This window comes from Palaemon carinicauda, unplaced genomic scaffold (assembly GCF_036898095.1).
Source record: "Palaemon carinicauda isolate YSFRI2023 unplaced genomic scaffold, ASM3689809v2 scaffold346, whole genome shotgun sequence".
Classification (NCBI taxonomy): Eukaryota; Metazoa; Arthropoda; class Malacostraca; order Decapoda; family Palaemonidae; genus Palaemon; species Palaemon carinicauda.
In genome coordinates, this window is record NW_027171143.1 from 25,743 (window position 1) to 40,653 (window position 14,911).

The following is a 14,911-nucleotide window of genomic DNA, read 5'->3' on the forward strand; positions in this document are numbered from 1 at the left end:
CTGATGTGTGAGTGGGGGTACCCGGTTATCCCGGATAGCCACTCGACCCTCCCACTACCTAGTGGGTGGGTGGTTGCCACCTTACATTAAAGTCTTAATGGCTAGTCTTCTAGCTTTGCCAAAAGATAATCCCCATTAAATAATTAAAGGTTTGTATTTTAGGAAAAATACAAATTATCTACGAATTTGTCATATTTTCATAGTGGTCTTCTCCAGCTGATCTTAGTTTTTTATTATTCCAGACTTTTCATCACAAAGGAAGGAATCGTCCACCTCTTGCTGCTAAAGCTAGTGAGCTACTGAAGGTATATGCAAGAGACATAGGACTGGAAAAGAAAGGGTCATGTTAGAAGTTTTTGTTGTACAGTATGATGTCTGAGAATAGGAAGTTTAGTCTTAATTTCCTCTTTGAAGTCTATTGAAAATAATATTAAAGGTTTTGTCATCTTGTGATAGGGAGAGGATGATGAATTCGGAACCACCTTTTGAATTTTCAATAAAAAGTGAAATTGAAGATCTATTTTCACCTGCAGTCAATCCAGAAAATAATGATACGTCTGGCAGTGTTGCTCTCTTTAATGATGGTGCTCTTTTCTTGGATCCAAAAATGGAAGTCAAAGTAGAGCCTGAAATATTCGATTCTAGCGAAAGCTACTCGAAAAATACCGACGAGTACGATGCATCATTGAGTGAAAACGGTTCATTAAGTTGTAAAGGGGATGTCGATGATGAGGAAAGTGTAGATACTAACTTAGGGACAGCTGTGAAAGAGGATAAAGGAAAAGAAAAGGGAAGACTTTTATGTGTAATCAGTGGAAGAGAATTATTACAGAAAGATGTTCTGAATCAAGAGGTGAATCAAATAAATGGGAAGCAGATAAAAGAAAGGATCTTTGGTAATGTTGACTCCAGTGCTCTAGCTAGAAAGCGATGCACATGCAGTGAATGTGGGAAAGCTTTCCGTGATAGGCATAGTCTTTCATTACATTTAAGAATTCACACGGGAGAGAAGCCATACATATGTAATGTCCGTAATAAAGCATTTACTACGAAAAAACTTCTCACTAGATATTTAGGAATTCATATGGAAGAGAAGCCATACAAATGTAATGTCTGTAGCAAATCATTTACTAGAAAAGCATATCTCACTGTACATGTAAGAATTCACACGGGAGAGAAGCCATACAAATGTAATGTCTGTAGCAAAACATTTATTTCAAAATATAATCTCACTTCGCATTTAAGAATTCACACGGGAGAGAAGCCATACAAATGCAATGTCTGTTGCAAAGCTTTTACAAGAGAAGCCCATCTTACTGCACATTTAAGAATTCACACGGGTGAGAAGCCATACAAATGCAATGTCTGTTGCAAAGCTTTTACTAGAGAAGCCCATCTTACTGCACATTTAAGAATTCACACGGGAGAGAAATACAAATGTAATGTCTGCAGCAAAACATTTACTACAAAATCAAGTCTCACTGTACATGTAAGAATTCACACGGGAGAGAAGTCATACAAATGCAATGTGTGTAGCAAAACATTTATTACAAAAGCACATCGCGCTTCACATTTAAGAATTCACACGGGAGAGAAGCCGTACAATTGCAATGTCTGTAGCAAAGCCTTTACTTCGAAACAATCTCTCACTGAACATTTAAGAATTCACACGGGAGAGAAGCCGTACAATTGCAATGTCTGTAGCAAAGCATTCACTTGGAAACAATCTCTCACTGAACATTTAAGAATTCACACGGGAGAGAAGCCGTACAATTGCAATGTCTGTAGCAAAGCATTCATTCGGAAACAATCTCTCACTGAACATTTAAGAATTCACACGGGAGAGAAGCCGTACAATTGCAATGTCTGTAGCAAAGCATTCACTTGGAAACAATCTCACACTGAGCATGTAAGAAATCACACGGGAGAGAAGCCATACAATTGCGATGTCTGTAGCAAAGCATTTATTACAAAAGCACATCGCGCTTCACATTTAAGAATTCACACGGGAGAGAAGCCGTACAATTGCAATGTCTGTAGCAAAGCATTCACTTGGAAACAATCTCTCACTGAACATTTAAGAATTCACACGGGAGAGAAGCCATACAAGTGCAATGTCTGTAGCAAAGCATTTACTTAAAAAAAAAACATCTCACTAGACATAAGAAATCACATGAGAGATCTATTCCAATGTCATGAATGTGGCAAAATAAATCATTCAAAACAGAGACTATAAACATTTAAGAACTCACATGGAAGAAAAACCATTCATGTGCACGGACTGTGGTAAAGCATTTTGCTCTGAAGGTTTCCTCAAGAATCATCGTAGAAGGAGGTGCTATAAAATCTGATATTGTGATCTGGAATAAAGGAGAAAAAACAGCAGAGATTATAGATGTGAGAGTTCTTACCCCTTCGCACGATTACCCAGGCCGTTAGCTCTCAGAGTCGACGTGGTGCCTCCAAACTGATCATGTGAAGCACAGAGCAGCAACCCTGGTCAGGCATTAGCCAGTTAGTTTTTTGAACTTACACCCACCTAATGGTGAGTGTCCACTGTAAATATCGTAAGGGTATGTTTTTAGTGCCGTAACAGATGACAGATTTGGAAATAATTTGTATTTTTGTTGTATCCTTGTACAATCCTGGAGCTCTTAACCCTTTTACCCCCAGGCTATTTAGAAATTTCCAACCCTTAACCCCCATGGGGTTATATTTTTTCAAGCACATTTTGCAGTATATATTTTTTAAATTGCTCTAACAGCCTTAATTTTCAATATTAATCTTACCCGGTGATCATGTAGCTGCAACTCTGTTGCCCGACAGAAAAAACCTACGGTCGGGATACGCCAGCGATCGCTATACAGGTGGGGGTGTACAACAACAGCGCCATCTGTCGAGTAGGTACTCAGGTACTTCTTGTCAACAAGAACCAATTTTCTCTCTGTCGTGCCACCGGCAAGACCTACTTGATACGCTGTTGTTTCTGGAGTTGATTTTCACGCTATTTGGTGATGTATTTTCTCTAGATATTAGCTTTCGCTGTACAGGAGTTATTATCATTACCTTATCAAGCTTTTTTGATTAGATTTGGATTATTTGTTGCCGACTTGGATAGATTTTGGATTCCCCCCTTTGACTAATTCAAGATGTCTGACCATACTCAAGTCCCCAAGTACAGGCAGTGTAGCGCTAGGGACTGTTCTAGGCGTCTTCCGAAGGCCTCTATAGATCCTCACACCGTTTGTTCCAATTGTAGGGGTAAATCCTGTCAATTGGAAGATCGATGTGAGGAATGCACTGGGCTTTCGGAATTCGATTTTAACGAATTCCTTAAGAATGCACATAGGCTAGAGAAGGATAGGATCAGGAGGAGTTCGTCTCGCTCTTTTGATTTTTCCTCTCCCCATGCCCCTCAACCTATTCCTTCCCCTGTAGTGGTGACTCCCGACCCTTCTACAAGCTCTCAGCAACCTTCGATGGCGGACATGATGCGTGCCATTCAGGCTCTTGGTGACAGAGTGGAGTCATTAGCTAATGACCGCAATCAACTCTTGGCCGATGTCAAAGAGTTGAAGGAGTAAAGTGCAGTGGGAAGTGTAGTGAGTGCAAGTGCGGTGAAAAGTGTCAGTGTCAGTGTTACGCATGAGGGTGCATCTGTTCGTGCCAGTCGTCCTCCCAGTCCGGGACCTCTTGCAAGCTCCCAAGCCCAGGGGAGAAGCAATGTCGAAGGACCAAAGGGTTCGACAGGCCTTGATCAGCGTACAGATGTACCCTCAGTGGTTGCGGACGCATCTTGCAGAGATCGTCCCATCCACAAACAGACGAGTGAGCCCATTCATTCCTCGTCTGTGGAAGCAGTTTCTCATCAGAAACGCTGGACCAAGGTCTCACGACCTCTCAAGCGCAAGGTCCCTTCCGAGCGAGTCCAACGGCCCAGGTGTAGCCACTGGGTCAGTTCGGACTCGCCGCAGTCTTCCGAAGACTGCACACCTCCCAAGAGAGGTAGAGTGGTTCCGCAGCAGGCAATCACTCCGTCTGTTGCCGCACCAACCGCTGTAGACCCTAAGTGGTCTATGCTGCAGTCTATGCAGACTCAGCTAGCTTCCTTCATGCAGGAGTATCGTGCTGAGAAGGTTGACACTGCACCTGTTAACCTACAACCTGCCACGGTTGTGCGCTCAGCAGACACTGCGGCTGCCTGCTCCCACACTCCGGCTGTGAGAGCTCCACCACCGATGCGCAGTCGACCCTGCCAGACGCATGTTGACGTTAGCCGACGTGCGGCACCCTCCGTTGACATGCGTGAGCTACCGCATCAGCAGTGGGAAGGTGCTGTCAAGCTGCCGTGTTTTGACGCAATGCGGCAGTCTCCGCAACCCACGGCAGTCCCCACCACGCACCATCACTCCGCTTTTGTTGTTGCCAGCTCTCAGACTGACCAGCAGCGGCATGATGTTGGATCCAGTGCAGCTACGCATGCACCCGTGCTGCCGGATTCAGCCGTTCAGCTTTCTTCTCCTCCTTTGCCGCTTCCTCCTCAGCATTCGGATGAAGGAGTCTCTGATGACGACGAAGCTGCGCATTTGGACAATCAACACTCCGACATAGAGGAACCCAAGACTACACCTCCCTCCTTAGACTTTAGGAAAGTCCTTGCCCTGTTTAAGGAGTTGTATCCGGACCAGTTTGTGTCTGCAACCCCGCGCTCACCTCCCTCTGAGTTCGCTTTAGGCATGCAGTCAGCAGCTCCTGCCTTTACGAAGCTCGTACTCGCGCGCTCATCCAAGAGAGCTTTAAGGGTACTGGGAGAGTGGTTGCAGTCCAAGAAGCAACTTGGGAAGACATCCTTCATCTTTCCACCGACCAAGCTTGCTTCCAAATCTAGCGTCTGGTATGCCACGGGAGAAGATCTCGGCTTGGGAGTTCCTGCCTCTGCCCAGGGCGACTTCTCAAGTCTGGTAGACTCTCCCCGCAGACTGGCTATGAGACGCTCCAAGATTTGCTGGACCTTTTCGGACATGGACCATCTTTTGAAGGGAGTTTTTCGTGCGTTTGAGATCTTCAACTTCCTGGACTGGTGTTTGGGAGCGTTAAGCAGAAAGACCTCCCCTTCGGATAAGGACTCTGCCATGCTCATCATGTCATGCATGGACAAAGCCATTCGGGATGGGTCTGGCGAGCTTGCGGCTTCGTTCGTGTCTGGAGTTCTTAAGAAGCGAGATCACCTTTGCTCCTTCTTGTCGGCGGGGATCACACCATGTCAGAAGTCAGAGTTGATGTTTGCTCCGCTTTCCAAGTGTCTCTTTCCTGAAGAGCTGATCAAGGGGATTGCCGCCTCGTTGATCCAGAAGGATACCCATGACCTGGTGGCGTCATCCGCACGTAAAGTCACAGCTTTACCTTCCGTGCCTAGACCTAGGATGGACACACCAGCGTTTAGGTTCATTCCGCCCTTTCGTGGCAGAACCTCCAGCAGAGGAGGTACCCGTGCCGATAGTCAACGTGGCAAAAAGAAGAAGGGTTCCAAGTCCTCAAAAGGCAGAGTCTGACTGCCAACCTCTCCAGACAGCAGTGGGAGCCAGGCTCAAGAACTACTGGCAGGCCTGGGAGAACAGGGGTGCAGACGCACAGTCTGTGAAGTTGCTCAGAGAGGGGTACAGGATTCCATTCTTGCGCAAGCCCCCTCTAGCAACTACTCCCATCGACCTCTCTCCCAGGTACAGAGAGGAGGACAAGAGGCTAGCTTTACAGCAAGAGGTGTCTCTCTTGCTACAAAAGGGAGCGGTAGTCATAGTCCGGGACCATCAATCCCCGGGCTTCTACAACCGTCTCTTCTTAGTAGCGAAGAAGACAGGAGGGTGGAGACCGGTGCTGGACGTCAGTGCTCTAAATGTCTTTGTCACCAAGCAGACGTTCACCATGGAGACGACGAAGTCGGTGCTAGCATCGGTCAGGAAGGAAGACTGGATGGTCTCGTTGGACCTAAAGGACGCGTACTTTCACGTCCCCGTCCATCCAGACTCCCAACCTTTCCTAAGGTTCGTCTTTGGGAAGGTCGTTTACCAGTTCCAAGCCCTGTGCTTTGGCCTAAGCACGGCACCTCTAGTGTTTACCAAACTGATGAGGAATATTGCCAAATTCCTGCATTTGGCAGACATCAGAGCCTCCCTCTATTTGGACGACTGGCTTTTAAGAGCTCCGTCAAGTCGTCGCTGTCTGGAGAATCTCAAATGGACTATGGATCTGACCAAGGAATTGGGTCTCCTGGTCAATATAGAAAAGTCCCAACTCGTCCCATCCCAAACTATAGTCTATCTAGGTATGGAGATTCAGAGTCGAGCTTTTCGGGCTTTTCCGTCGGCCCCCAGAATCAGTCAAGCCCAAGAATGCATCCAGAGCATGCTGAAAAGGAACCGATGTTCAGTCAGACAGTGGATGAGTCTAATAGGGACGCTTTCATCGCTGGACCAGTTCATCGCGTTAGGGAGACTCCACCTCCGACCCCTTCAGTATCACCTAGCTGCTCACTGGAGAAAGGACATGACGCTAGAAGCGGTCTCAGTTCCTATATCCGAAGAGATGAAGTCTGCACTAACTTGGTGGAAGAACAGCATTCTTCTCAAGGAAGGTCTACCACTGGCTGTTCAGACCCCCGACCACCTTCTCTTCTCGGACGCATCGGACACGGGCTGGGGTGCGACACTGGACGGTCGGGAATGCTCGGGCACGTGGAATCCGGATCAAAGAGCACTACACATCAACTGCAAGGAGCTACTGGCAGTTCATCTGGCCTTGAGAAGCTTCAAGTCCCTCCTTCTAGGCAAGGTGGTGGAGGTGAACTCCGACAACACTACAGCCTTGGCGTACATCTCCAAGCAAGGAGGGACTCATTCGAGGAAGTTGTTCGAGATCGCAAGGGACCTCCTCACCTGGTCAAGAGATCGAAAGATATCGCTTGTAACGAGGTTCATTCAAGGCGACATGAATGTCATGGCAGACCGCCTCAGCCGGAAGGGTCAGGTCATCCCTACAGAGTGGACCCTTCACAAGAATGTTTGCAGCAGACTATGGGCCCTGTGGGGTCAGCCCACCATAGATCTGTTCGCTACCTCGATGACCAAGAGGCTCCCAAATTATTGCTCACCGATTCCGGACCCAGCAGCAGTTCACGTAGATGCCTTTCTTCTGGATTGGTCCCATCTAGACCTGTATGCGTTCCCCCCGTTCAAGATTGTCAACAAGGTACTGCAGAAGTTCGCCTCTCACGAAGGGACACGGTTGACGTTGGTTGCTCCCCTCTGGCCCGCGAGAGAATGGTTCACCGAGGTACTGCAATGGCTAGTAGACGTTCCCAGGACTCTTCCTCCAAGAGTGGACCTTCTGCGTCAGCCGCACGTAAAGAAGGTACACCCAAGCCTCCACGCTCTTCGTCTGACTGCCTTCAGACTATCGAAAGACTCTCAAGAGCTAGAGGCTTTTCGAAGGAGGCAGCCAGAGCGATTGCCAGAGCAAGGAGGACATCCACTCTCAAGGTCTACCAGTCAAAATGGGAAGTCTTCCGAAGCTGGTGCAAGGCGAATTCAGTTTCCTCTACCAGTACCTCTGTAACGCAGATAGCTGACTTCCTTTTACACCTAAGGAATGTAAGATCCCTATCAGCTCCTACGATCAAAGGTTACAGAAGCATGTTGGCAGCAGTCTTCCGCCACAGAGGCTTAGATCTTTCCACCAACAAAGATCTACAGGACCTCCTTAAGTCTTTTGAGACCTCAAAGGAGCGTCGGTTAGCCACACCAGGTTGGAACTTAGACGTGGTTTTAAGGTTCCTGATGTCAGCAAGGTTCGAACCGCTTCAATCAGCCTCTTTTAAAGATCTCACTTTGAAGACTCTTTTCCTCGTTTGCTTAGCAACAGCTAAAAGAGTCAGTGAGATACACGCCTTCAGCAGGAACATAGGTTTTACATCTGAAACGGCTACATGTTCCTTAGAGCTTGGTTTTTTAGCTAAAAACGAGCTCCCTTCTCGTCCTTGGCCCAAATCGTTCGAGATTCCAAGCCTGTCCAGTTTGGTTGGAAACGAACAAGAGAGAGTACTATGCCCAGTAAGAGCTCTTAAGTACTATTTAAGACGTACAAAGCCATTACGAGGACAATCAGAAGCTTTATGGTGTTCTATTAAGAATCCTTCTTTACCGATGTCGAAGAACGCAGTTTCTTATTACATCAGACTTTTGATTAGAGAAGCCCATTCTCATCTGAATGAGGAAGACCATGCTTTGCTGAAGGTAAGGACACATGAAGTTAGAGCTGTCGCTACTTCAGTGGCCTTCAAACAGAACCGTTCTCTGCAGAGTGTAATGGATGCAACCTATTGGAGAAGCAAGTCAGTGTTCGCATCATTTTACCTTAAAGATGTCCAGTCTCTTTACGAGAACTGCTACACCCTGGGACCATTCGTAGCAGCGAGTGCAGTAGTAGGTGAGGGCTCAACCACTACATTCCCATAATCCCATAACCTTTTTTTTAATCTTTCTCTTGAAATGCTTTTATTGCTGTTTTTGGGTTGTACGGAAGGATAAGAAGCCTTTCGCATCCTGGTTGATTTGGCGGGTGGTCAAATTCTTTCTTGAGAAGCGCCTAGATTAGAGGTTGTGATGAGGTCCTTTAGTATGGGTTGCAGCCCTTCATACTTCAGCACCTAGGAGTCGCTCAGCATCCTAAAAGGATCGCGAGGCTCAGTAAGGAAGACGTACTTAAAAAGGCAGAATAATGGTTCAAGTCGACTTCCTTACCAGGTACTTATTAATTTTATGTTTGTTATTTTGAATAACTGCTAAAATGAAATACGGGATACTTAGCTTCTAATGTTAACATGTATGCTGGTCTCCACCCACCCCCCTGGGTGTGAATCAGCTACATGATCACCGGGTAAGATTAATATTGAAAAATGTTATTTTCCTTAGTAAAATAAATTTTTGAATATACTTACCCGGTGATCATGAATTTAAGGACCCTCCCTTCCTCCCCATAGAGACCCAGTGGACCGAGGAGAAAATTGGTTCTTGTTGACAAGAAGTACCTGAGTACCTACTCGACAGATGGCGCTGTTGTTGTACACCCCCACCTGTATAGCGATCGCTGGCGTATCCCGACCGTAGGTTTTTTCTGTCGGGCAACAGAGTTGCAGCTACATGATCACCGGGTAAGTATATTCAAAAATTTATTTTACTAAGGAAAATAACATTTTTTGACATAGGTTGGTCTCATTCTATTGGAAAATGCCTGAAGTTTCTTGAAAAATTATAAAAAATATGCAAAAAAAAATTCTGAATAACATTTATTGCAAGGACGTACCGGTTCGTCCATGGGGGTAAAGGGATGAGTTTTGTGAAACGTACCAGTACGTCCTTTGGGGGTAAAAGGGTTAACACATACTGATCCCGCCATCACCTTCCCTCAGGAAGTCTTGCCGCAATTGCACAGTGACTTTCAGTTACAAGTGGTGGTGTGAGCAGAGTGGTTGGTCCAACTCTTGCTCTCCCTCCGCTAAGTAGCTAAAAGTTACTATTAGAAGCCAAGGGGCAAAAGCAAATTGCCACTAGCCAAAGGGACCAAATAGTTGACAGTCTGGTGCAGTGAAGAAATAGGAATGTAAAGAATAATCTATATAAGAGAAAAATTAAATTATTTTAAGATAGATAACAATGTTGAATTAATAAGTATTATAAAAACCAGGAAATGAAACATCTCCAACCGAAAAAACATTTGTACTAAGTTTGAACTTGGAAATATCCGCTGATTTAGGTTCAGGGCCAGTAGTTGATTGGCTTGGTCACAGCCTAAATAAAGCTTAGAGAATAATATACAGCATTAAGCCTTTTGAAACAATGCTGGTGACATTGTCTCTTTTTGAAAGTATTATTCGATGATTTTACTTGCCTCTTGTACTGTGGTGAAGTTATGAATGTTAGCGGGAAGGAAGAATTAAAAGCCAGTCTGCTCATATTGGAATGTGAAGCCATGCAATTATTTACAAAGTACTATGGTATGGAGATAGCTTCATTTTGGGGGTTTGAATATAAGTATAGTAATAAGGTAGAAAAGTATTATTTTTAAGATTTGTGATTTCCTTGATGTAATCTCTTTTATGTTCTTAGTGATTAGTTTAGGTTGTATAAGTTTCATTGGATTGTCCTTGAGAGGAGAATCTTCATTAAAATATCTAAATATTTGGTTTCTCTTTCATTTCCACAATTGCTCTTCTCAAACATTTCAATCTGCATTGGTCTCTCTGGAGAGAGAGTTTCTCATCAAATGATTTTACAGCATTCTTAGTACAGTACTGTATTCAGGTTTCACAAGAATGAAGTTAAGATTTAAAGATATTTTTCTGTGTAATATTCCAAGTCCCAGGGCTGGGTCTTGTGGGTAAAATCCATAACCCAATTTATTTAAGAATAAATTCTACAGGTTTCAGTATTAATGTGAGTTTACAAAATTGAATATCTGATGTTATTAATTGAGTTTACAGTATATTGATTGTATTTGTGGTACAGAGCAGTAATCATGTCCAGAGGCTGTCATGGTTTGTTTTTGGAAATATTATTTGTTTGGGCTCATAGCTCACCCTAATGTTAACTGTACTAAGTGCAATCATTTGGGTTTAATTTCGGGTCAAGTTTGTTTTCGTTGTTTGCATATGAAAAACAGAAGACTGAAGGATAAAAAGCAATATATTTTATGTAACTTTTAAGAAATATTTGTTTGTTCCGTCACTTTATACAAACCTTCGCTATTTATAGGGATATTACTTTCGGCGAGGCTGGAAAATGAGCCATAAGACTTTTAGCAAGGGTTAACTACCCATTCCGCTAGTTAGTTGGAATAGGGTGGTGTTGCTTGCTACCGCTCCCTCTCACACATCGGTGATTTAGGTCACTTTGGTTTAGGCTCCTCGTCGTTCTTTATCCTCTCCAAGTTATATTTTGGACTGCCATTAATGGTGGTCGCTTGTTCTTTCTCTTTAATAGTATGTGTTTGTGTTGACTTTTGCCGCCATGCGTACCTACCCTGGACTTGAAGGCTGGCCCTGCGGTACCTTCATGTCAGCCGTGGACACCGACCACCACACCCATTGTTCCACCTGCAGAGGTCAACGGTGTGATTGTGGTAATAAGTGTAATGAGTGTCGGAAGTGGTCTGCCTATCAGTGTGAAAGGTTTGGGCGACGGCGGAAGAAGTCAAAGCGTGATAATTCTCCTTTCAAGTTTCCTTTGAAGGGAAAAAAACACAAGACCCTTCTTTCTGCCTCCTGACTCCTACTCATTTGGCCTCTTCCGAGAGACTGTGGAGCAGTAGCGTAAACCCTTCAATTTGTGGCCAACCCTTGTCCTTGAGAGATGGTGTTGTTTCTCCTAGCGAAGCGGGTTGCCCCACTTCTCCCCGTGGGTGAGGCCTTGTCTATGTCTTCTGATATAGGTGTGGTCATCCTTGGGGCTCCCAGGTCTGCCCTCCAAGGACTCCTTGCTGCAACTTATCCTCTGCGTTGCGAGAGTGCAGCTGTCATTGACTTCAGAGGAGGATCCTCTAATTCCTGTCGACGTTTTGGTGTTAGAGGCATCTTCCGTGGCCGCTGCCGATGCATCTGCCCCTCCAGACTCTCCGGCTGTTGCTAACGACTACGTTTTCCCTGTTCTGTCCATCCTTCGAGGGGGAAACTAAGTCCATTGTCTGTCTCCTGTGAGTGGTTTTTCCACTCGGAGGAGTTCTCTGAGAGAGACTCCTCTTCGGAGGACTGCTGCTCTAGGTGTGCTTAATGATCCCACGTCTCAGAGCTCGCCCTCCGCTTCACCTGAGAGGATGTCCTTGACCATCGGTGCCTCTTCAGCTCTTCAGTCTTGTCTTTGCAGCCTCCCCCCGCCGAGGAGCCTCCGCTATAGCCGTCCTGTGGCCCTTAACCTTTGCCCATTCCTGGTCATTATCCTGATGTTGCTGCCGCTAGTCCTTGGCCATCGACTTCTGTGGATCGTTAGCAATCCCTATTAGTGGATGTTCGCTCTTCCAAAGGGCACATCCTAGGTCCAGTTCGACCTATCTGCCAACCTGCCGTCATCCTTCCTGTCTCCTGTACATCATCCAGATACTCTTCCGAAGCGTTCAGCTGCGCGCCAACACTCTCCAGCTCCCCAGCACCCTGCAGTGCACCTATGCTCTCCAACAGCATGTCTTGGCGGAAAAAGGCTATCGCTCAGCCTCGAGCCTCGCATTAGGACTGAATGGAATGGACATTTCTTCATAGCTAGAACTTTCCTCACTCATACGAAGTTAGGAACTTACCTGTCCTCAGTCTGAAGTGAGACCTCCCCTATGGAATGTGGTTCGAGTTCTCAGGTCTCTAAAGAGACCTCTCTATAAACCATTATCGCCACCTAACTTGGAAGACGGTGTTCCTGCTACCTTTGGCTTCGGCCAAGCGAGTTAGTGAACTTCATGGTCTCTCATACGACATCGGCCATTCAAGGAGATGGGGGAGAGGTAACGTTCAGCTTTGTCCCTGAGTTTGTTGCTTAGACTCATAACCCGGGAGTAGCTGATCCTCGATTCGACTCCTTCCGGATTTTGAGTCTTCGTTCTGTAACAGATGACCCTGATCACTTACTCTGCCCAGTGAGGAGTTTGAGGTTGTACCTTAAGAGAACACCCGCAGCGTGTCCCTGTGTGCCTGCACTCTTCTCCAGCTCAGGAAGGACCAAGAGGAGGGTCACCGAGAACACCATCTCAGCATGGATTTGCAAGGTCATAGGCCATGTGCTGAATCCAGATCCTCCTCCTTCACGTCACCCCAGAGCTCATGGTGACAGATGCGTAGCTACATCCCTGGCATTCAAGAGGAACTTCTCAGAAACAGGTTCTTCAGGCTGGGGTGTGGAAATGTCAGAACACTTTCACAGCCCACTGCCTGCAAGATATGACCCACAGGAGGCTCGATACGTTTTCTATCGGCCCAGATGTGGCTGCACAACAGCTGGTATAATACCTCAAGCTCCTTATTGGACTAGAAGTAGAAAGTTGAGGGCACTGTTTACTCGGTTTTAATTCTGCGTGAAAAAAAAGGTTTGACTGGTTCTTATTCTTTTCTTCATCGTCCCCCTCTCTTGCGGAAACCAGCATCCTTGTTTTTCTGCATACGCTAAACTAAAACCACTGCAGGTAAACCCTGCTCCCTTGTGTACCTAGTATTGAGCTAATACTGTTGCGTCCTCATACATTGGCGAGGTTGTATTAGGAAAGTCTGGGTTACAATAGTTTTTATTACAAAAGACTCAAAATAACTTTTATCTGGATGGTCACCCTTCTAAATATATCAACATACAGCTTGCGTAGGCAGCGTTGTGATCAGGGCAACACCTGCCCTGGGTGTTGGGAGTGGTCTGCCTCCCAGTGGGAAAGCTTTAGATGTAGGTGCAAGAAGTCTCAAGAGAGATTCTTTGCTTTCGGGGTCCTTATCGAAGTCAAAGAAACCTCTGACTTCTTAATTGACCCCCTGATCTCTGCCCGAATCTCTTACTCAATCAGTCTCCCGAAGAATGTTCAAGCAGAAGCATAGCCCATTTAACAACAGGTCAACTTTGGGGTTCGAGGGACAGAACTGTGGTGATATTTTACAGGTGTGGCCATCGCTGGTTATGGCTGGTCCCCTGTCTAACAGGGCATTGTTGGAGCTTCTCCATTGAGCTTCTGAGAGTAAGTGACAATGTCTTCGTCTGAGGTGGATCTGTTTGCCGATGAGTGTTGTCCTTTGCTATCCTGGAGTTTCTGCTACCTTTCCTACAGAGGGGTCTTCCCCTTTGTCTTTGCCTGCTGTGGAACTATAAAATGAGACATAATTCTTTTGTGTTTTACAGTTAAGCAACCTTTTTCTTGCCAGTTATCTCTAGCTGGACCATAGAGAATGATTGCATAACATTCATTACCATAGTGTTTATTGATTCTGTATAGTTCACAGACTGTAAGTGGACCTATCAGGGAAAATAGGCTAAAGGCTGGATACCATATATCATGTATTATTGCTATCTCATAATTATTTTTATCATTGTCAGTCGTTTTCCATCATAATATAATTGCCTCATATATATATCGACAGATTTTCCATGGGTAGTGTTTCACATACACATCCCCAGAAACAAGTGACAATAAAGTGGCATAGAAAGAGTTCAGCAGCAGTCAAAGTTAAGGGTTGTCAATGTCCAAACCCTGCTGACTCCCTTTGTAGAAAATGAACCATAATATTGCGTGGTTCTCCTTTAAGCTTGAAGCTTTCTTAAGTTGCGAGCTTGGAACTTTCTTATGTCACAAACTTGGAACTTTGTTTGAATACTTTGACCTTGACCGAATAGGCTCTTTTTTGGTGTTATTTGCTAAGAAATTTGCTTCATAAACCTTTTATATTTTATATTTAATTTTTGGGTGTGGGGTGTCTTAAAAAATAAGAAAGGTACTTGTGTTTTTGTATTGATATAGGAGTGCCCAATGAATGGGCAGGTTTTTTTTTTTTTTTAAATAATTTTTATGCCTAGTTTTTATCCAATTCTTATTCCACGTCATAAGAATGAACTTTTGTTGCTACGTCGTCTTCCCTTCGTTCAAGTATCCCCAGAACGACAAATGCCCACTTACAAGCTTAAGAAGTCTTCAGGAGTACACCTTTCCCCTCTCTCTGATTTGGGCGGCTCTTATCAAGGCGAGGGAAACCAGTCGTCTTTCCTTGGCCCTCATCGCTCCCTTCTGACCACAGAAGAACTGGTTCCCAGACCTCTTTGTGGTCTTAGTGGAGCCTCCTGTCTGATTGCTAGAGAGATCAGATCTACACGAACAGCCCCAATTTAACCGTTTCAATCAGAGGCTCTAC

The 14,911-nt window shown here is 45.3% G+C and overlaps 1 protein-coding gene across 1 annotated transcript; it reads left to right on the forward strand.

The window, feature by feature from the left end:
- The first annotated feature begins 307 nt into the window (after positions 1-307).
- On the forward strand, positions 308-2,752 carry LOC137636639 (zinc finger protein 665-like). Its single transcript, XM_068369036.1, has one exon. It carries the CDS (start codon positions 464-466, stop codon positions 2,138-2,140), a length of 1,677 nt encoding a protein of 558 aa, XP_068225137.1. The 5' UTR covers positions 308-463; the 3' UTR covers positions 2,141-2,752.
- Positions 2,753-14,911: the final 12,159 nt, after the last annotated feature.

What these genes read in the sequence shown, in the direction of transcription:
- LOC137636639 (XM_068369036.1), top strand. Translation starts at nt 464, where the DNA reads ATGATGAATTCGGAACCACCTTTTGAATTTTCAATAAAAAGTGAAATT.